This window comes from Somniosus microcephalus, chromosome 11 (assembly GCF_052327205.1).
Source record: "Somniosus microcephalus isolate GS21.2 chromosome 11, FLI_Smic_1.0, whole genome shotgun sequence".
In the NCBI taxonomy this organism is placed as follows: Eukaryota; Metazoa; Chordata; class Chondrichthyes; order Squaliformes; family Somniosidae; genus Somniosus; species Somniosus microcephalus.
Window position 1 is genome coordinate 213,766,959 of NC_140997.1, and position 23,053 is coordinate 213,790,011.

General features: G+C 41.4%; 1 protein-coding gene across 2 annotated transcripts in view; it reads left to right on the forward strand.

The window, feature by feature from the left end:
- Positions 1 to 6: 6 nt before the first annotated feature.
- The window catches only part of LOC147111214 (tubulin tyrosine ligase 3-like), a 74,720-nt gene continuing 51,673 nt past the window's right edge, over positions 7 to 23,053 (forward strand). The window contains exons 1-7 of one of the 2 annotated variants that reach the window (XM_086001873.1): positions 7 to 2,485; positions 3,754 to 3,961; positions 8,023 to 8,174; positions 8,702 to 8,810; positions 13,602 to 13,662; positions 14,592 to 14,696; positions 17,702 to 17,811. In XM_086001873.1, the coding sequence (XP_085857999.1) occupies positions 13,632 to 13,662; positions 14,592 to 14,696; positions 17,702 to 17,811 (246 nt within the window). In that variant the 5' untranslated portion in view covers positions 7 to 2,485; positions 3,754 to 3,961; positions 8,023 to 8,174; positions 8,702 to 8,810; positions 13,602 to 13,631. The remainder of the gene's footprint in view (positions 2,486 to 3,753; positions 3,962 to 8,022; positions 8,175 to 8,701; positions 8,811 to 13,601; positions 13,663 to 14,591; positions 14,697 to 17,701; positions 17,812 to 23,053) is intronic. The other variant, XM_086001874.1, reaches the window with a different exon arrangement.

Sequence of the window (23,053 nt, forward strand, 5' to 3'; positions counted from 1 at the left end):
AGCAAACTTAGATGTAAGAGTTTTAATAGCTTCAAGATAATTTTGTTTGACAACACTCCTGTGAAGTGCCTTGGGATGTTTTACAATGTTAAAGGCGCTATATAAATACAAGTTGTTATAAATTGTGAACAGCAGAGGACCCAGCACTGATCCCTGCTGGACACTGTTGTCCGGTTAGAATTTTGCTTTTGACTAATACACTTTTTACTTTCTGTTATTTAGCCAATTCAATCATCCATTTTTTTTTTTTTAAAAGAGCTTTCATTTTGGCACAGGGCTCTTTTGAGTCAACTTCACTCCCGTTATTATGTGCTTGTATTGCTTCATTTTATAATAGCCTCCAGAGTTTTTCGGTGTAAATGTGAAGTCAATAATTCAAACTATGCTGTTGAACTTTCTTTAAAATTGGAACCATAGCTTATTTTGATTCTTGTGCTAACTCTGAAATTAATGAGCTGTGAAAAATTTCAGTCACACCTTCCTTTGGTTTCCTTTAAGCAGTATTTGTGTAGCATTTAGTCCTATCTAATGAATATTTAAGTACTCCAGTCTAAGACCAATAATAAATTAATAATGGTAGGTAAGACGATGTGGAAGGCCTAAACTGAGAAAGACGAGATAAGACAAAACTCTACAAGAACTACTACATGGAAGATGAGGAGCAGACTGGAGGGGAGAATGCAATTAACTTGCTCTTAGTCAAGCTACAATATCAAATTTAATGACGATGATCACTTCTGCACACACATTCCATATTAAATGAATGCCATGTGCTTATTTAATATTAAAAACTTGCTATTTATGCTGAGTCAGCTGGAACAGCTATATAGCCACGACAATTGGCCTCAATGTTTCCGAGTCAGGAAAGATGAAATTAACTAGGGTTTGCACTACTCATCCAGTGACCCCCTGTTGGAAATATGTGCACATGTGTGCGGGAACAGAATTGGGTTCAGTTCTCATGGCACCAATGGTCAAAATGCCTGCTGACACTGGTCCAGGCTCACAGATGGAAAATGGCTGCTTGGGTGTGGTACTGGAAAGCTCCTGATACTTGGAACTGTACCCAAGCAAGAAGGCAGTGCCATCAGAAGAGGTTGATTTTCTTTCCCTAACTCAAGGGCACTGAGGTTAATTGTAGCAACTCTATCTACCCATCCTGCCTAAGATCAGCCAGGGTTGGAATTTAGGAAATTATAGTCTGTATGAGTCAGTAACACACTGCATTTAACAACAGGCCAGTAGGGGAGTTTGATACTTTGAAAAATTAGAATAAATTGACAAAAAGTATTTTAAATCATCCAATAGCTCTGTGCAATATGCTTATACATGTGGGTTAAAGTATCATTCCTAAAATTTGAGCTCATGATCTAAGTTGACAGTCCACTGCATGACTGACAGTGCTGCATTGTCCAGCTATCTGTGTCAATGGTTAAGGTGGGTATTAAAGATCTTATTGCATTTTATTAAAGAGGGTGTAATCTATTGTCAAAATTCCTTGCTCAAGCGATACCACCAAAAACTGATTAATTGCATTGATGTTTTTGGGTTCTTGGCATATGGAAGATAGCTGCAGCCCAGTTAATTACTAAAGAACGCAATTTATTGGATGAGATGTTTCTGAGAAGTTATAAGGTAGAGCAAGTCTTTCTTTAATAATGGAATCATACAGCACAGAAGGAGACGTTCGGCCCATTGTGTCTGTGCCAGCTCTCTGAAAGAGCTATCCAATTAGTCCTACACCCCTGCTCTTTGCCCACAGCCCAGCAAACTTCTCCTTTTCCAGTATATATCCCATTCCCTTTTTAAAGTTATTATTGCAACTGCTTCCACCACCTTTTCAGATAGTGCATTTTGGATTATAACAACTCGCATAAAAGAAATTCTCCTAATTTTCCCCCTGGCTTTAGCTTCTTTACATTTGGTTACAATGCAGGGTGGTGTAATATAGCATATGTCAATCAGCTGTCCATGGAATACATGCAGATGCACACAGACGCAGGAAGGAATCTATGTAATTTACATTGTTTCCCCGTTTAATAACAGGGTTATGGATCTCAATTTTTAAATTTGTTTGCGGGAGTCTAGCCACTGAATAGCAGCACTGGCCAACCTACTCACTTTGCTTTATATCACCATCCTTGTTTGCTGTCACTACTGTATCCTGGCAATAGCAAAACCAATAATCTTTCATTGTGTTTTTTTGTGTCGTCCAGTTGCATCCACAATGTATCCCTGTTTGTGGATGCTTGCCTTCATGTGATGGCCATAATCACAATACAAGTTTTAGGATAATGTATACAGTTCCAATGAAGGGTTCACACCTCAAACATTCACTTTTCTCTTCACAGATGGTGACTGACCTGACCAGCATTTTCAATTTTTGTTTCAGATTTCCAGAAACTGCACATTTTTTTTGCTTTTTGTTTGTAAGGATAATATTGCCTTGGCTGGAGAGGAGAAGGAGGGCGCAGATACTGCAATTGTGAGATCACTTGGCTATGAACCTGCTGGTTATTTATAAACAAATTGTTATTCCACTTAAAATACATGTTATTTTAATTTAATGTAAGCAAGATTTGTATGCATAAATGGCGGTTATCAAAGGTGGCAACACGATAAATCCATGAGGCGTTAAGATAGGGTGACCATACATCCCCGTTTTCCAGGGACAGTCCCCAGATGAGGTACTGTGTCCCCAGGCAAACAATGTCCCCGGAGGAGTCCCCGGTTCACAAAACTCGTCCCCAAATAGACTAGAGCCATATTCATTGGAATATATACATAGCATACTGTTAGACATAATGAAAGATTCAGGTCAATGGACTGAATAGTGTTATTTTATTATTTATAAACCGTGTCTGAATGCGCTTCAATAGCATGCCGTCACATTCATGGTAATTAGATGCACATTTGTTTTGCACTTGTAATGTATATGTGCACTTTATCAGCCAGTGCAACTTATCATCAGCTGTGGCTCAGTTGGTAGGTAGCACCCTCACCTCTGAGTCAGATGGTTATGGGTTCTATGCCCAGCTCAGAGACTTGAGCACAAAAATCTAGGCTGATGCTCCAGTGCAGTACTGAGGGAGTGCTGCACTGCTGTCTTTCGGATGAGACGTTAAACCGAGGCCCTGTCTGCCCTCTCAGCTGGATGTAAAAGATGCCATGGCACTATTTCGAAGAGCAGGGGAGTTATCCATGTGTTCTGGCCAATATTTAGCGCTCAATTAACATAACCAAAAAAAAACATTATCTGGTCATTATCAAATTGCTGTTTGTGGGAGCTTGCTGTGTGCAAATTGGCTGCCGCGTTTCCTACATTACAACAGTAACTACACTTCAAAAAGTACTTCATTGACTGTAAAGCGCTTTGGGACGTCCGGTGGTCGTGAAAGACGCTATAGAAATGCAAGTCTTTCTTTTAACTGTTTAAAAATGTAGGCTGCTAAAAAAAATTGCCTCGCTGCGCAACCCACAATTTCCGTCCTAGCTACTTTGCTGTGCTCCCACCCTGTTTGTCCCTGGATTTAGTTTAGAAAATATGGTCACCCCTACGTTAAGAGTTTGCATTATTCGTTGTGTACAATTAGATTCTTAAACTTATTGTGCAAAAAAAAACATTATTTGCATTCTATATGTCATCAAATGAAAGAAAAAGAAAGGTTAAAAGTAAACATACCTACGCAGTTGACGTAAACAATGAATTGGTGAATGAGTGACAATGATGCCCAGGTTTTTTTTCCCCCACAGGCCGAGGCCCGAACAAAGATGGCGGCTGACGTCGTGCAACCGTCCCCATGGTAACCGTAAACAGACGGCTTCTGCGTCTGCGTAGTACAAGGGAGGCTGCAGCACAGCGAAAGAAGCCCGAGTAGCTGCAGGGATCACAAGCAAAAGGTTTCTGAGTGAGGGAAGGGACAAACAAGCGCGACATTGAGAACCCATATCATCAGGAAGAGTGAGTACCATCGGGGAGAAGGGAGGGGGTGAAGCACACACACACACAAAGTGAGAGACCATAATAGAGGGAACGGCTGCTGTGTGGGAAAGCTTGCAACAAAAAAACACCCACTATGTGTGTGTGTGAGAGAGAGAAATTAGTTGCACTTAGTTAATGCTTATCAAAAAGGATCAGTAACAATGCAAGTGTGTCTAGGCATTTTAGATAGTTATATGATGGTGGTAAGTCTATTGGCCTGCTGCCCAGCAAGCAATGCTGCAAATTCCTCGTCACAGCACCTTAACTTAAATGTAGTGGTGACTTGAGAACCATGGTGTTAGTTAAAATTATTCACATTTACCGCTTTAACGACTGAAAATAAGACTACTTGACCAACGTTCCTAATCTATCTTTCGGATGAGACGTTAAACCAAGGCCCTGTCTGCTCTCTCAGGTGGACGTAAAAGATCCCGTGGCACTATTTTGAAGACGAGCAGGGGAGTTCTCCCCGGTGTGCTGGCCAATATTTATCCCTCAATCAACATCACTAAAACAGATTATCCGGTCGGTCATTATTACATTGTTGTTAGTGGGACCTTGCTGTGCGCAAATTGGCGGCTGCCGCATTTCCTACATCACAACAGTGACTGCACATCAAAAAGTACTTCATTGGCTGTGATGTGCTTTGGGACAGCCGGTGGTTGTGAAAGGCGCTATAGAAATGCAAGTCTTTTTACTAATTAATATGATATCATATGTTGGTGGTAGTAAACAGCAGAAAGTCAAAGGGTAAAGATGAGCATATTTTTCAGAGACTATACAGTTTATTCTGGTCAGACAATCCCTCAAATGTAAAGATGCCCTTTTATACAAAAATCTTTTCTTCCAACCCCAAAAATACAGAAAACGGCTTGGGCTGTAATTTGCACATAAATTCCAAAATTCAATGACTTGCACAAAATCTGGAAAGGAAAAGCTGGTACCAGTAAAAGTGTCCTTGAAGCTGTCGGATTGTTGTAAAAACCCAACTGGTTTACTAATGTCCTCACAAAAGGAATCCTGCTGTCCTTACCTGGTCTGGCCTATCCAGTCCCACACCAACATGGTTGACTCTTAACTGCCCTGAAGTGACCTAGCAAGCCATTCGGATTCAATAAATGCCAGCAAAAATCCCACATTCCCTATGTCAGGACATAATGTGCAATGTGATTTTTTTTCTTTAATTTGGGGAAATTACTTTTTTTTCTCCACACAATTAAAATTGTATATTTAATTAAATGAGTTCTTTATCCTAATAATAAGAAACTCCAGCGTGAACCATGGCTTTAAAAGAAAAGCATCATTTATTAAATACAGACCTAGAGTTAAACAATATCTACAGTTCATACACGATTTAGGAGTGTTTCAACAACAAAAAAAACAGACAACCTTCTGACTTCAAAATGCATACCTTTGTTACAACAACAACAACTTGAAATTATATAGCGCCTTTAACGCAGTAAAATGTCCCACGGCGCTTCACAGGAGTGTTAAACAAAATTTGACACTGAGCCGCATAAGGAGATATTAGGGCAGACGAGAGGTATGTTTTAAGGAGCATCTTAAAGGAGGAAAGAGAAATAGAGAGGCAGAGAGATTTAGGAAGGGAATTCCAGAGCTTGGGGCCTAGGCAGCTGAAGGCACGACCACCAATGGTTGAGCGATTAAAATCAAGAACGCTCAAGAGGGCAGAATTAGAGGAGCGCAGATATCTCGGGGGGGGGGGTTGTGGGTCTAGAGGAGATTACAGAGATAGGGAGGGGCGAGGCCATGGAGAGATTTGAAAACAAGAATGAGAATTTTAAAATCGAGGCGTTGCTTAACCGGGAGCCAATGTAGGTCAGCGGGCACAGGGGTGATGGGTGAACGGGACTTGGTGCGAATTAGGACACAGGCAGCCGAGTTTTGGATGACCTCAAGTTAGAGACAAAGGCCTATATTATACTAACCCCTTAAAAGAAAATGTTGTATACTTAGGGTTGGATCAAACTTTGAAGTTTATTGAAACCTTGTGGACGTCTCAATGCCCATGGGTAGTTTCGCAGCACATGTTTTCAGGATCATGTTTTCTGTCCAGTAGTTGAGGGCTCAAGAGAGAGGGGCCATAGATACAAGATTAAATGATCTAAAGATAGGTAAATTGGTATATGCATTGGTTTAAAGGGAGCATTAAGCTATGATTTGCATGTAATATTAGGTGAACGTGTTACAGTTTCTGCAATGTTCAGTCATATGTGAACCTCTTTTATCCTGTGGGTGTATTTAATATATTGACAGTGAGGGTGGCTTGGCTTGTACCAGTTGCAATCGGAAAATTATTTCCTCCACATTGCATTTGCACATGCATCCATTTCTAGGATGTGAATTCAGAGTAAGTTGCCCATACTACAGCACAATACAGTAAAGAAAATGATCGTACTGTATTAATGCATGATACTGTGCATGCTAATTTTGTAAATGTGTCAGATTTTAAAAAGGTGACGTGAGCTGTATTGGTTATAATCTGTTGTCATTGTTAGGGTCTGGTCCAAGTATGACTTCAGCACTTGTGGAGTGTGCAATGTAATTAATTAAAATACAGTCTACTGCTGATAATTTTATTCCTTGTGAAAAAACAACTTTGAATTATCTAACAATTTGAATTAAGCATAAATAACACTTCAAACTGGCAATTTAATTCCAAATGTTTCAATTATCAGATCATTTGAATTATGCAATTTTTAATTAAAAGTAGATTCTATGTAGTATGACTTGCATTCATTGAACTTTCTCCCTAAAAATGAGCTCAATTAGTGTAGTTAGTCCACTAGTGAAACATGCATTGGAATTTACAAACTTGTATTAATGCTGGTAAAAGTTACCCTAATGTCTAGACTGCCATTTTCCACATGGTAATAAGTGGGTGTAGTCTGAGTATATGTCTCAAGGTGTGACATGGAGAAAGGATAATGAAAGACTGAGATTGCAAGAACATGGAAAGAGAATGAAAACACAAATTAAAAATAAGACAAAGATTGAAAATAATAGACAAGAACAATAATAGAAAAAATGGAGTAAGAAAGAAAGAGTGAAATTAAGTACAGAGAGACATTGGCTCAGAAATTCGGGTCGGGGGCTTCCCGCGGGTGCAAGCCTCCGACCTGCACTTACCTAGCGCGCCGGCCGTTGAGCTGTGGGCCCACGTGGGATTCCGATCCTGGGCCTCCTCCAACTGCCGCGCGCAGTGCTTGCGTATCCCAGGGGCGCAGTTAGTTCAAAGCGTCCCCTGGGATCACGTGGGCCATGGAGAGCCAATCGGAGCAGGGAATGCCCATTCATAAAATTGACAGGAAGAGCTGTCAAATCTATGAATACACTTCAGCCCCAAAACATCACTAAAACTTCAAATATTTTTTTTTTAAAACATCACATTTTTAAAAACTACAAATTACATAAAATAACTATTTTAAACAATAATTTTAATTTTTGAAAAAATTAATTACAGTTTCTAACAGGGCTAAAAATAAACTTACCTTTCTTTAAAGTATTTAAAAATAATAAACCTGCGGAAAAAATGTTTTAATTTAACTTAATTCACCACTTACCTTGTTAAAAGCAGGCCTTGCGACTGCTTTTTAAAAGCGTAGCTCCTGGAGACTTACCCTCCCGGAGAAAGCTGCAAAAAAAATGGAAGTTCCAGGTGTACGCGCTGCCTCTCCGGCGCAAGCGTTCGACCTGTGAACCCCTTCCTTTAAGGGAACGGAAGTTCCGGTTCCCCGTGCATGTGCAGTGCATGCATGAAACCGGCACTTTCGTTGGGCCTACGCGTGAGTACCCAGCGCGTACTCACCCGTGGGGACCCGAAGTTCTGGCCCAATAGAAAAAACAACAATGTCCCAAAGATTAATCTTCAATTCCTGAAGACTCCCGGACAATCCTGGAGGGTTGACAACCCTCATGTAACACTGTAACATATGGTGTAACAGTATAGGAAATATTGTAACAAGATAGCACACAAGATTACTAGAGGCAGCAAAACTGACACATTCAATCCCTGTTAGTCAAACAGTACCTGCAGACAAACCTTCTCCTGGATTCAACACACAAGATGAAACTGACTGAGGATCTGTTGAGATCAATGATTGAAGGGCATATCTTCTAGTCAACATTTGTTACCTTCTGAATAAACACTCTGGGCTATTTCCGAACACAGGTAAAGTTTCTTCTTTCCTTTCATGATATTGACTTTGGTGTTTTGTCTTTGTGTTCCTTCTGGGAGGGGAAAGACCAGTTCAGCCACAGACAAGACCACCACCAATTGGCTAGCAGGGAACTCGCCTTTAGTTAGTCAGCAAGTCAGTGTGGATAATGGTTTCCTTGACCTCATTTAAGATACTCCACCAGTGTGAAATACATTTTCTGTCAACACGTCAAAGAATTGATGACACTGTAGCAGACAGACTGGAGTGACAAACTGGCGTCAGTGGGACTGAGGAAACTCGCCTTGGCTGTGTACCGGTTATGTGCTTCATTTCCAGTTTTTACTTTTGTTTAAATTTCGCAGCAATATTTCAGTTTTTTCATTTTTTTAAAAATTACACCCAAATGAAAACTAAGAAGAATATTCAATATCACAAAACATTTTTCTCACTTTTATTCATTTTAAAAATTAGTTTAATTGTTTTTTAAATACTTTTTTCTAATTCTACTTAAATCATTTAAATATTTTTGTATTTACAGATAAAATACCAGAGAGAAGGTGAATGAAAATGCTGCAGCCACATTGGACACTATCACCATGTGCAGCTGAAAGAGAGACACAAAACCAAATCTCGTGAGAATCAAAAAAGTGAGATTTTTTGGAAATTGTGCATGTTGGCAAATTTGGTAGTTCTCAGGATGGAATCAGTAAAACCTGATTGTAGATAAATTCAAAGATTTTTAAATTATCTGTATTAAAAAATATATATTTCAAAACTGAAAACAATGCGCCTAATGTGTCTGGCAGGTTGGAGTGACAGGGCTCCAGGGGCCCTGGGAGGGAAGTCTAATTTTCTTGAAACTCAAAACATATAACCTATTGACCTTGCAGATCATACAGGGATTGTAGGTCACTCAGCTTATTACTGTATGTCTTTCTAAGGAGGTTCCATGATTGGCAGTAATTTCACTCCACACTCAGCTCTGCGCTCCTCCAATTCTGGCCTCTTGTGCATCCCTGATGTTCATCACTCCACCATTGGCAGCCGTGCCTTCAGCTGTCAATGCTCTAAGCTCTGGAATTCCCTCCCTAAACGCGCCACCTCTCTCTCCTCCTTTCAAGATGCTCCTTAAAACCTACCTCTTTGGCCAAGCTTTTGGCCTCCTGTCCTAATATCTCCTCCGTGTGTGACTCGGTTTCAAATTTTGTTTGATAACGCTCCTGTGAAGTGCCTTGGGACGTTTTACTCCGTTAAAGGCACTAAAGAAATGCAAGTTGTTGTTGTTGTAGATGACATCAGGTTGCCGCTCCTAGATCAGCGGGTGAGTATGATGCCTGGTTAACAGTGTGAAGTCTCAGATTAAAAGAGGAGAGTTGTGGCATTAACAGGAATGTCTCCATCATTTTCCATTAGGGTTGTGGTTGCCATCATCATCAGTGTCGTCAAAATAACTCAAAGCCCATAAATGTCACCTTTACAAAACGTGGGCCATACTTACAATCCAACTCCCTCGCAGTCAGGGAGGGTTACCACTTCAAGCCTACAGCACCACCTCATTTCAGAAACACTCACAGTTTAACAGAAACAGACAGCTCAAAGCTGTTGGATGTTAATCACAATTCTCTGACGATTGTGATTCTCCTGTAATCACATGCAGCTTGTGGTCATGGTGTGTGAAATAGATTGGGCTGAAATTCTTGTTCAAACAGCAAATGTGTAACTGAGAGTTTTAAAGGCAGGTTCATGCACGCCATGAGTTCAGCACAAAGTCTCCTTTCAGAATATATGACCGGTGTAGCGCATCCCATCCTACTCAAACCCATAAACTGAAATGGGATTGGCTGATGGGCTGTCACACGTGAAACTAATTCTCACTATTGTTTGGTAAACCTCCATTGGGGGCAAACAAAGAACAGAATGTGGCCCCTCGATACCACACAACCCTCTTTACAAAATGTAGGTCAAACATTTAGTCCTGTTAGTATAGCTGCACTTTTTAAGTTTTGTTTACTTCTTTGAGTAAAAGTTCCTTTATGTTTAATTGGGGCCCTGGAAAAATAGGGTTCAAACGGAAATCTGAGACTGGGGACCACAGAGCGTTGCTCTCCCCCATTTACCTTCAACACCACCACCCCCCACCCCCTCCCCCTGCCCCCCGCCATCGTTCCACTGCAAGAGCAATTTGGGGGCGAGGCAGGCACCTGATGGTACCTCTCAGGTCCCTCAAAAATGCAGCTTTCTGATGGTGTGGCGGCCGCAGAGGTGTCCTATTTTATATAAAAGAGTGGTAGGCCACAGAACTACCATAAGAAGAGGGAGATGAGGAAACAATTAAACTGTACCCATTCCAGCGCTCCTTAGGCTGTCCTGCCCTGGGCCATAACAACAGGCCTACAGTTGTCCTGCTCCCAGCACTCTGGCAGTTTCACTCCCGAACTGACAGGAAAGTCCCTGGTCTCAGCTCAGTACGTCCCTATTGGCACAGCTGCAGCCAGGAACTCGCGGCACCAGTCAGAATCCTGCATCCAACCAGCTCACAATTCCTCATTTTAAAAATCATCTTTAAAAAAAATTCAGAACCCTAGATGAAGGGCCAAGGCTCCTAGTGTAGGGGGCCACTAAGCTTGAAAAGAGTAGGAGATAAGGTAAAGTAAATTAAAAAGTAGTGATTAGGTAATGTCATGGTTAAAGAGTGTAGGCAGAACAGAAGACTAAAAGAAGTGAGGAGTTCCAAAATGTTTAGGTCTTGGAATAAAAGAGTTTATTTTAAATTTTTTCTCAGGTGTGGGCAATGTTGGCAGCCTGCATTTATTGGCCCTAGTTGTCCTGAGATCATGGTGGTGGGACTTCTCCCTGAACCACTGTAGTCCTTGTGGTGATGGTGCTCCCACAATGGTGTTATCGAGGGAATTCCAAGATATTGATCCAGCGACATTGACGGAATAGTAAGATAGGCCCAAGTCAGGATGGTGTGGGATGGGGAAGGGCACAAGGGCCATTGTCTGTCACAGGGGCCATTGAAGTAACCTTGGTGAATTGCTGCAGTCTATCCTGTAAATCGTACATACTGCAGCCACAGTATGCCGTTGATGGAGAGGGTGGAGATTGAATTCCAGTGGCGGTTAGAGTAGGAGATGGTGCCGTGAGTCTTGATTTCATTACAGGAAGGAAGAGAGACTTGTGTAATAATAGCTTAGTAGCAATTGAAAAAAAAATTAGAGCATTGTGTTATATATCCAGAAGAGTAAAATACAACTGTATAGAGAGTGTGGTGGGGTTTTCTAATGTGCTGGAGCATTGCATTCCAATTCTGGTCACCATATCAAAATAATAATAGGGAAGATTTTATGAATTATTGCTCCCGATGCAAAGCTTTGCCTGACAGTCAGGTACATCGGGAATTTGGAGCGCCAATGTCTGAGTTGATGCCTGGAATGGATGGAGCACATGACGGTGCATCCTCAGAAGGATTATCGTCCTCCAAGGTGTCTTCTTGTGCAGGAGCCTCCTGCTGCGAAGAAGGACCTAGAAGAAAACGAAAAGGGACAAAAATGATGCATGGTGTTGTCCAACAGAAAGAGGGAGAGAGAGTTAGTGAGTGTTTTGAAACGTTAAGTGTAGATTTGTGGGGTTTATGTGTTGAGAGGTGGGGAAGAAGCAAGGTGGAATGAGAATGGGAAAATGATGAATGTAAAGCCAGGTGTGTGAAGTGAGGAAGGAGTGCTGGTGGTTGTGTAGGTTTCCACCATTTGTAGCTTTGTGGTCTGCAATGATGAGGAGCAGATTGATTCAACACTGCAGCACCATATGGAATATTGACAGTGAATCTTTTGAAAAGCTTGAAAATGGCTTACTTACTGTGATGAGGTGTAATTAATTATCATTTTTTTTAAATGCTGCAGTTCTGATTGCTGGTAAATGTGTCCATTTCCTTTCTTGCAAATTTTTCTGCTTCACCTATGAACTGTGTTTTTGTTTGTTCTCACGCGCTTTACCACAGCTGTAAAGTAGTTTAGTATCATTCAACTTATTTACAGTAAACTCTGCAGGATGTCAGCAAACCACAGGTAAAGCTGGAATTTAATCTCCTGCCAAACATGGATATTAGGAGCTACTTAGCTATCTCCCCCATCTCAGCCACCTGAAACTAGTCTGAGCCAGAGTGTGCTCATATTCTGTCTGACAAGTCATAACATTCTCTTCCTCTCTCACAATGAGTCTTGTTAAGCACTAATAAGAAGGGACATTCTTGCTGTTGTTGCACCAAGTAAGTCAAAATCTTTTAACAATTAACAATGTGAATTTAAAGGAAAGAGTAGTTTCCCATCTCGCATAATACAATTACTAACTTAGCTAACATTCTCAATCTACAAGAAAGATCCCTCCGACATGGTCCAACAGCCCAGTCTCTGAGTCGGCAATCTATTCTAACAGGAAGGAAGTGACAGTGTACTTACACCAACGAAGTACGTCCCTTGGCTATCAACACTCTCTTGAGGAAAAAAGAGATCTAATTTATAGAACTCTCTATTCTTCAAATTGTGCCATAGGATCTTTACACCTACTTGAGCCACTGGAACAGAGTCGGGATTAACCTCTAATCCAAAAGACAGCGCCTCAGAAAAAGAAACACTTCCTCAGTATTACACAGAAGCCTCACCCTAGGTAACATGCTCAGATCCTGGAGTGGAGCTTGAACCCCAGACCTTCTGACTCCGAAACGAGAGCGCTACCAACGGACCCAAGCTGACGCTTGTAGTTGTCTTTTCAGCCTGTCCGGATAATCCAGATAGTTTACTGTCTAAACTATCGAGAGACTTCAATTATCCTGGGTACAGAATCTCAAGGAACTCAGCCAGCCGCAAGCCTACATTTCGTTGTACTGCACTTGTGCACTAACAATGACAATAAAAGTTGATTTGATTTGATTTGAAATTTGGGGACCTAAGCCAGATTCCCCGATTGGACCTTACTAAAGGGAAGAGTGAAGTGGCCACCTTGGACTTTGCTTAAACAAGTATGCTTATGGGGAGGAGATTGGGAAAGTGGGGTTCCTGTTGAAGAAAAATGAAAGCCTTAGGTAGAACCAAGGCATGGTTTATAAGGACATTCTGGAACTGGAGCTCAGCACTGTTGGAATAACTATTGTTAGTGGGGAGGGTATATGCATAAATGTTAAATAGATTTGCATATATGGTCATTCAATTGATTGAATTAGTGTTTAGCTGACTACCCAAGTCTTTATATATGTGGAGCAGGAACTTTACAGTATTTAGTCAGACCTATTAAGAAAAACAATTACACTCAAGAGGCCTTTTGTTACGATCAGTTTTTGGGCAGAGCTATTCCCACAGCGCACAATTTTTTATACTATCTAACTGCCAACCATTAGGGGCAGTTCATAACTGTGACTAACAGTTACGTTACTCTTATAACAGAACAAAAATATCTGCAGGATCAAGGACACGATGGCTGGTGGCAGCTGTCCCAAGGACAATGGTAAGATGCAAAGCATTGTGGAATTATTGCAATGCAGGTGTAGCTACTCTCCGAATTTATTAAAGCATCATGTTTTTCTTTGGAGAGGAGAAAAAGTGACCCACTGTGTTGCTGATTCCGCCATCAGCCCATCAAATGTCTCCAGGAAGCTTTTGCAAAGGACAGTAGTGGCACTGCTGTGCAGATTTCAAATTAAATCATTAAAAAAAGTAAAATCAATAAGCATATCACCATTTTGTCAAGATGATGATTTGGTCAACACAAGATTTCTACAGCTGACTGATCCAGAATGCGACTGTGTGCTTACGGTTGCAGGTTTTAAGTCAGGGAAAATGGTTGCTTGTAATGTATTGTATTCAATGTGGTTGCTTGTGTTATACTCTACACCATACTTGAACAGAGCCTCCGTCTGAACTCATTTCATACTGCCTATAATTGTGATGACAGAGCAAATTTAGGAGACCAACTAGATGCAATCCATTTCTTCCTGAATGTAATTACAGAACAATGACAAATGCAAAGGATGCAGTTCAGTCCTAGCTACTCCTCAGCATTTGGTGCACAGTCAGAGCAAAGACACATAGAGCACTCACCTCACCCCCTCCACCCAGTTCTTGAACCAGCAGACATAAAAAGCAACATGGTTACCCCCATCATACACTAATGGCATCAGCATGCACACCATATCTGATAGGAAACAGGGTTTTCGAGGAGTTAAAACACTCCTTTCAGACAAGTGAGCCAGAGTAATATGCAGCTTTCAAACCGAATGGATATAAGTCTCCTACCTAGGAGAATTTTAGAAGTGGCACAGATCAAAGGGTCAGAGGAATGATGATTTCCTTCCCTCTGCCCGATTTAGATTTCACAGAACTGAGAATCATAGTGTACCCATGTTTTTAATGAGATTTTCTCTTTTGTTGACCCAGTTTCTGAGAAACAGGATGAATCAGTTCAGAGCATGGAGGGAATCAGATTGAAACAGAATTGCAAATCCCAGTACACTGAAGCCAAAGGGACAAACAAGTCATGTGGTGAGAAAAAGACAGAGCTTCAGTATTGCTGCAGCTGTCATTTGCATTATGCATCTATAGCTCATACTGTGCATCTAATTCTTAGTTTGTACATCTGTGAGTCACACACTACCTGAAATTCACACGCACATCTATGTCACTAACACTGTACCTGTAACTCACAAAGGGTTTATGACATTCACATTTGTATTTTTAACTCTCACACTATGCCTGTCATTGACACTGTACTTATAACTCGCAACGAATCTCTGCCACTCGCATTGTACTCTCAGGCCACTCGTACATGCATCTGTAACTCCTACATTGTATAAGCAACTTTCATAAGATACACTTATGTTGCTTACACTATAACTGTAACTCACTGATCCTATGCGGTTCAGACATGTTCACACTTTCTCTTACTTTGTATGCCTGTGACTGAGACTTTACCTGTAACTCTCATAATGCATATTTGTGTTGATTTCACATGGTACACCTCTATTATCCTTTTGCAGTATCTGTAACTATCATTCTCATACTGTACACCTATATCATCTTCACACGACACACCTTCTCACTGTGTGTCCTTCTCACACTATATACACTGTACCAGTATTATTCCCACACTGTACACTTGCATTCTTAGAAAACATAGAACGTAGAAAAATAGGAGCAGGAGTAGGCCATTCCGCCCTTCGAGCCTGCTCTGCCATTCAATATGATCATGGCTGATCCTCCATCTCAATACCATATTCCCGCTCTCTCCCCATACCACTTGATGCCTTTTGTGTCTAGAAATCTATCTATCTCCTTCTTAAATATATTCAGTGACTTGGCCTCCACAGCCATCTGTGGTAGAGAATTCCACAGGTTCACCACCCTCTGAGTGAAGAAATTTCTCCTCATCTCAGTCCCTAAATGTCCTACCTCGTATCCTGAGACTGTGACCCCTCGTTCTAGACACTCCAGCTAGGGGAAACATCCTCCCTGCATCCAGTCTGTCTAGCCCTGTCAGAATTTATACGTTTCAATGAGATCCCCTCTCATTCTTCTAAACTCTAGTGAATACAGGCCTAGTCGACCCAATCTCTCCTCATAAGACAGTCCTGCCATCCCAGGAATCAGTCTGGTGAACCTTCGCTGCACTCCCTCTATGGCAAGTGTATCCTTTCTTAGGTAAGGAGACCAAAACTACACACAGTACTCTAGGTATGGTCTCACCAAGGCCCTGTACAACTGTAGTAAGACATCCTTGCTCCTGTACTCAATCCTCTTGCAATGAAGGCCAACATACCATTTGCCTTCCTAACTGCTTGCTGTACCTGCATGTTTGCTTTCAGTGACTGGTGTACAAGGACAACCAGGTCCCTTTGTACATCAACATTCCCCAATCTATCCCCATTTAAATAATACTCTGCCTTTCTGTTTTTCCCACCGAAGTGGATAACTTCACATTTATCCACGTTATACGGCATCTGTCATGTATTTGCCCACTCACTCAACTTGTCTAAATCGCCTTGAAGCCTCTTTGCATCCTCCTCACAACTCACAATCCCACCTAGTTTCGCATCATCAGCAAACTTGGAAATATTACATTTGGTTCCCTCATCGAAATCATTGATATATATTGTGAATAGCTGGGGCCCAAGCACTGATCCCTGTGGTACCCCACTAGTCACCACCTGCCCCCCTGAAAAAGACCCATTTATTCCTACTCTCTGTTTACCAATTTTCAATCCATGCCAGTATATTACCTCCAATCCCATGTGCTTTAATTTTGCACACTAACCTCTTATGTGGGACTTTATCAAAGGCTTTCTGAAAATCCAAATACACCACATCCACTGGTTCTCCCTCATCTATTCTACCAGTTACATCCTCAAAAAACTCCAGTAGGTTTGTCAAACACGATTTCCCTTTCATAAATCCATGTTGACTTTGTCTAATACCATTGATATTTTCTGTTATCACATCCTTTATAATAGACTCTAGCATTTTCCCTACTACTGATGTTAGGCTAACCGGTCTATAGTTCCCGGTTTTCTCTCTCTCCCTTTTTTAAATAGTGGGGTTACATTTGCCACCCTCCAATCTGCAGGAACTGTTCCATAATCTATAGAATTTTGGAAGATGACAACCAATGCATCTACTATTTCCATGGCTACCTCTTTTAGTACTCTGGGATGCAGATTATCAGGCCCTGGGGATTTATCGGCTTTCAGTCCCATTAATTTCTCCAGCACTATTTTTTTACTAATACTAATTTCCTTTAATTCCTCCTTCTCACTAGACCCTTGGTTCCCTAGCATTTCTGGGAAGTTATTTGTGTCCTCTTCCGTGAAGACAGAACCAAAGTATTTGTTTAATTGCTCTGCCATTTCCTTGTTCCCCAGTGTAAATTCTTACACTGTATACTCTTGTATAATTCTCATACTGTGCACCTCATTCTCATATTGTACATCTGTTACACCCACACTGTACCTGTGTCATTCATACTGGATCAGTTTTGCCTATTAAATCCGTATTCCTTAACTGAGGGATCTGCCACTGTTATCTAGCAACCTTATTTGTGCAGGATATCTTCCCACTCCATCCTCACCTAGAAGCATTGGTGCAGTGTCTCTGCATTTAGATTGCAGGTGGTGGTTTATGCCTGGGCTAGAAATATCTTGCTTTGAAATGGATTTGTAAGATCTTGTAAATCCAAAGACGTGATACTTTATAAACTTGCACTAATTACTGCTTCTTAAATGGCAAATAACTGTCACAATTCAATCGGACTTTAGGCATTTTTTGTAATATACCTCAGCATTGTATTATATCATTCTTTGAAACTCAGGGTAGTATAGCTCTAAGTTGTTACAAATTTACTGACATTTTACAATACACGTGAAAATTATTTGTGATTAGTCACTCCTTATAGAGAGATGATCATGTAACTGATTTTGATTCTATGACTTGCCAGCGCATTTAGATCCAATGCAAGTTGACGTGTGACTTAAGAATTTCTTCTTTTAATTCCATAGGGTCTCTGGTTACAAGAGATATCAAATTCCACAGGCCTCATGTGATTGTGTCCGAAATACACCTCGATCGACTGAAAAACTGCAAACTTCTCGTGGAGAAAGCTATTAGGGTAAAAAAAAAGTTTGGCAAAGTTTTGGCACGGTGGCATAGTGGTTAGCACTGTTGCCTCACAGCGCCAGGGACCCGGGTTCGAATCCGGCCTCGGGTGACTGTCTGTGTGGAGTTTGCACATTCTCCCCGTGTTTGCGTGGGTTTTCTCCGGGTGCTCCGGTTTCCTCCCACAGTCCAAAGATGTGCGGGTTAGGTTGATTGGCTATGATAAAAATTGACCCTTAGTGTTAGGGGGATTAAATACGTGGGGTTACGGGGATAGGGTGGGATATGTGTTGGTGTAGGGGTTACGGGGATCGGGTGGGATATGTGTCGGTGCAGGCTCGATGGGCCGAAATAGCCTCTATCTGTACTGTGAGGTTTCTGTGATTCTGTGATTCTGTGACTGCTATTTTGTTCAGAGCTGAATATTCAGCAGGTCAAAAGGAAAAATCAGGGTCAGAACACCTTCAGTCTGCATTTCTTCAAGGGCACATTTATACTAGAACTTTAGTATTCCATGTTGCTGCAATTCTAAAATTGTAGAGTAAATCCAGAATCATGTTCCGACCTGACTCTGGACAGAAGTGCTGTTAGACTCCTTGTTGGTCTAATTAACTTATTTAAAAAGGACTTTGTAAAATATCTGGTTAAGTATGAAAGTCATGGAGCTAACTGTGGACATGGATGACTGAATTGTGTACAGAACGCTATGATTCCACTCCTGTTGGGATGTGGGAATACCATCTGTGAAATGCAACCATTCAGAGTTAAATAATGTAGATTTAAAGCTTGATTACTATTCTAGAAATTTCCTTAATTGCCTTTGGGAGTCACAACATCACAACATAAATACAAATGAGAAAGGGCATTCAGTCCATCTTAGCTCATCCATTCAGGGGGGCGGGGAACAGTCCTCGCAACATGCCATCTAACTAGATCTTGAACAAATTTACGGTTTTTGCTTGTATTATCCTACCTGGAAGACCATACCAAATGTCGATCATCCTTTGCATGATGTTCTTCCTGACCATGTCCTAAAATTAGCTTTTACCTGTGGTTATTTTTCTCTTAGGAAGCTGAAACAATTAAGCAGTGTCCACGATTGTTTAAAGTGGATGTGGTCCATTGGACAGAGCAGGCTTGATGGGATAAAATGGTCTTGATCCATAGTTTCCTTTTTCTGAAAATTAGTAACTTACTCATTGAATGTCAAATGTTTCCTCTGTATTTTAAACTGTAAATTCAGGTCTGAGGTAATGGGTCAGAGAAGCCCAGACTGGTGGGATGATAGATGTATCTGTTTTTGCTGTAAAGGATTCTCTATCAAATATGTGTGACAGTTTCAACTTAGCGAGTAAAAATGCCTGTTGCTCAGATTTTGCTAGATGTTCGAAAGATCGAACAAATAGGTTCGCAATTTTCCTTTCAGGGTTCAAATGTAAGTTTTGGTCTGAACAAACACACAGGTAACAGATTTCGTGTACAAAGATTTATCTTTAATAAATGCTTAACAAACACCCTTCATTATTTAAAGTACAATTCCAAAATAGAAGACTCACAACTTATATTGATATTACCCGATTTGGTCCGAGGTGATCAATCTCTGTCCAAACCTCTACGTAGGGTTTCTGTCCCCAGGTCCCTGCTGTCGAGTGTTGCTCCTAGGTCCTCGCTGCCAGATTCTCGCTCCCAGGTTGTCACTCTCTGTTGTCGCTCTCTATCTGGGGTTTTCCCTCCTGGGTTTATACTATCCTATAATCTGTCCCATCTCTTTGGTTACACATTTGTTCCTTTATTCCTGCGCCCTGATGATTAGTTTACCCTATTCCACATCCTGTCTCATCTCCTTGATTAGTTTACGTCTTACTTCATCCATTTTCTCTAATTGACCCATTGTTTGCTAACTGGCGTCTGTAGTGACCTCACTCGTGTCTGACGAGGTTACCTATGAGCCCTCTGTTTAGAACATTCCTGAACCTCTGCAATATTTATCCATTATCCCTTACACATGGTGACTCCTCCATTTTATTTCAGTTTTCTTACTTAGCTTCCATTTCCACAATGCCACAGTGCCACTCCTCAGTGTACAGCAACCACGATTTTCCATCCATTAACTCTGGACATAAAATCATGGGCTGGTAGTTAGTGTCACAAGCTTTCATTTTGCACACCAAGGAGCAGCGCAGTGGAAGTTTAACCCCTAATTCCTAGAGGGCATAAAGCTGACCCTACATTTGGCACTGACTGGCACTGAAGTGGCAACCATACTCAGAAAGGGCGTAAAGATTGTTAGTGTGGGAAGTGGAAAGATTCACACTGGTTCAGTAGGTGGGGGCGGGGGGTGAGGGGGTGGGGGCAGGTGCTTCTTGCTGTGCTATAACTGATCTGGAATAACTTGATGTTGAAACTGGGAGACAAAAATGGAAAAAATATTCCTCTGTCATTAAGAACATAAAAGAAATAGGAGCAGGAGTAGGCCATACGGCCCCTCGGGCCTGCTCCGCCATTCAATAGGATCATGGCTGATCTGAATCTAGACTCACGTCCACTTCCCTGCCCTCTCCCCGTAACCCCTAATTCCCTTATCTGCTAGGAAAATGTCTATCTCCATTTTAAATTTATTTAATGTTGCAGCTTCCACAGCTCTCTGGGGCAGCAAATTCCATAGATTTACTACCCTCTGAGTGAAGAAGTTTCTCCTCATCTCAGTTTTGAAAGGGCAGCCCCTTATTCTAAGATTATGCCCCCTAGTTCTAGTCTCACCCATCAGTGGAAACATCCTCACCGCATCCACCCGATCAAGCCCCCTCACAATCTTATATGTTTCGATAAGATCGCCTCTCATTCTTCTGAACTCCAATGAGTAGAGTGCCAACCTACTCAACCTTTCCTCATACGTCAACCCCCACATCTCTGGAATCAACCGAGTGAACCTTCTCTGAACCGCCTCGAGAGCAAGTATATCTTCTTCTTAAATATGGAAACCAAAACTGCACGCAGTATTCCAGGTGTGGCCTCACCAATACCCTGTATAATTGCAGCAATACCTCCCTGTTTTTATACTCCATCCCCCTTGCAATAAAAGCCAAGATTCCATTGGCCTTCCTGGTCACCTGCTGCACCTGCATACCAACTTTTTGTGTTTCATGCACCAGGACCCCAGATCCCTTTGTACTGTAGCACTTTGCAGTTTCTCTCCATTTAGATAATAACTTGCTCTTTGATTTTTTCTGCCAAAGTGCATAACCTCACACTTTCCAACATTATATTGCATCTGCCAAATCTCTGCCCACTCACTTAGCCTGTCTATGTCCTTTTGCAGGTTTTTTATGTCCTCCTCACTCACTGCTTTCCCTCCCATCTTTGTATCGTCGGCAAACTTGGATATGTTGCACTCGGTCCCTTCCTCCAAATCGTTAATATAGATTGTAAAGAGTTGGGGTCCCAGCACTGACCCCTGTGGAACACCACTAGTTACTGATTGCCAGCCCGAGAACGAACCATTTATCCCAACTCTTTGTTTTCTGTTAGATAGCCAATCTTCCACCCATGCCAGTATATTACCCCCAATCCTGTGATTTTTTATCTTGATCAGTAATCTTTTGTGTGGAACCTTGTCAAATGCCTTTTGGAAGTCCAAATACACCAAATCCACTGGTTCCCCTTTATCCACCCTGTATGTTACATCCTCAAAGAATTCGAGCAAATTTGTCAAACATGACTTCCCCTTCGTAAAACCATGCTGACTCTGTCCTATTAAATTATGTTTATCCAAATGCTCTGTTACTGTTTCTTTAATAATGGACTCCAACATTTTGCCAACCACAGATGTTAGGCTAACTGGTCTATAGTTTCCAGCTTTTTGTCTACTTCCCTTCTTAAATAAGGGTGTTACATTAGCAGTTTTCCAATCTGCCGGGACCTTTCCTGAGTCCAGGGAGTTCTGGAAAATGATCACCAATGCATCCACAATCCCTACCGCCACTTCTCTCAAGACCCTAGGATGTAGGCCATCAGGTCCGGGGGATTTATCCGCCTTAAGTCCCATTATTTTACTGAGTACCATCTCCTTAGTGATTTTAATCGTGTTTAGCTCCTCCCCCCCATTGCCCCCTGTTTGTCCAGTGTTGGGATATTTTTAGTGTCCTCTACTGTAAAGACTGATACAAAATATTTGTTCAGTGTCTTTGCCATCTCCATGTTCCCCACCACTAGTTTCCCGGTCCCATCCTCTAAGGGACCAACGTTCACTTTAGCCACCCTTTTTCTTTTTATATAGCTGTAGAAACTCTTGCTATCTGTTTTTATATTTTTTGCTAGTTTACTTTCATAATCTATCTTCCCTTTCTTAATTAATCTTTTAGTTATTGTTTGCTGGCTTTTAAATGCTTCCCAATCTTCTATCCTCCCACTAGATTTGGCTAATTTATATGCCCTTGTTTTCAGTCGAATACTATCCTTTATTACTTTACTAAGCCACGGATGGCTGTCTTTTCCTTCACTCCCCTTTTTCCTCAGTGGAATATATTTATCTTGAAAGATGTGAAATATCTCCTTGAATGTAGACCACTGCCCTTGTACCGTCTTACACTTTAATCTGTTTTCCCAGTCCACTTTAGTCAATTCTACTCTCATACCTTCATAGTCTCCTTTATTTAAGCTTAGTACACTGGTTTGAGATCCAACTCTCTCACCCTCAAACTGAATTTGGAATTCAACCATATTATGGTCACTCATTCCAAGGGGATCCTTTACTAGGACATTTTTTATTAATCCTGTCTCATTACACAGGACCAGATCTAAGATTGCCTGCCCCCTGGTTGGTTCAGTTACATACTGCTCAAGGAACCCGTCCCTAATACACTCTATGAACTCTTCCTCAATGCTGCCCTGCCCAATTTGATTAGTCCAGTCAATATGAAAGTTAAAATCCCCCATGATTATAGCTGTTCCCTTATTACAAGCCCCAACTATTTCCCGATTTATACTCCGACCAACAGAGTTGCAACTGTTAGGAGGCCTATAGACTACGCCCACCAGTGACTTTTTCCCCTTATTATTCCTTATCTCCACCCAAACTGTTTCACTATCCTGATCCTTTGACCCAATATCATTTCTGACTATTGCAGTGATTCCATCCTTGATTAACATAGCAACCCCACCTCCCTTTCCTTCCTGTCTGTCCTTCCTAATTGTCAAATACCCTTGTATGTTTAGTTCCCAGTCATGATTATCTTGTAGCCATGTTTCCGTAATGG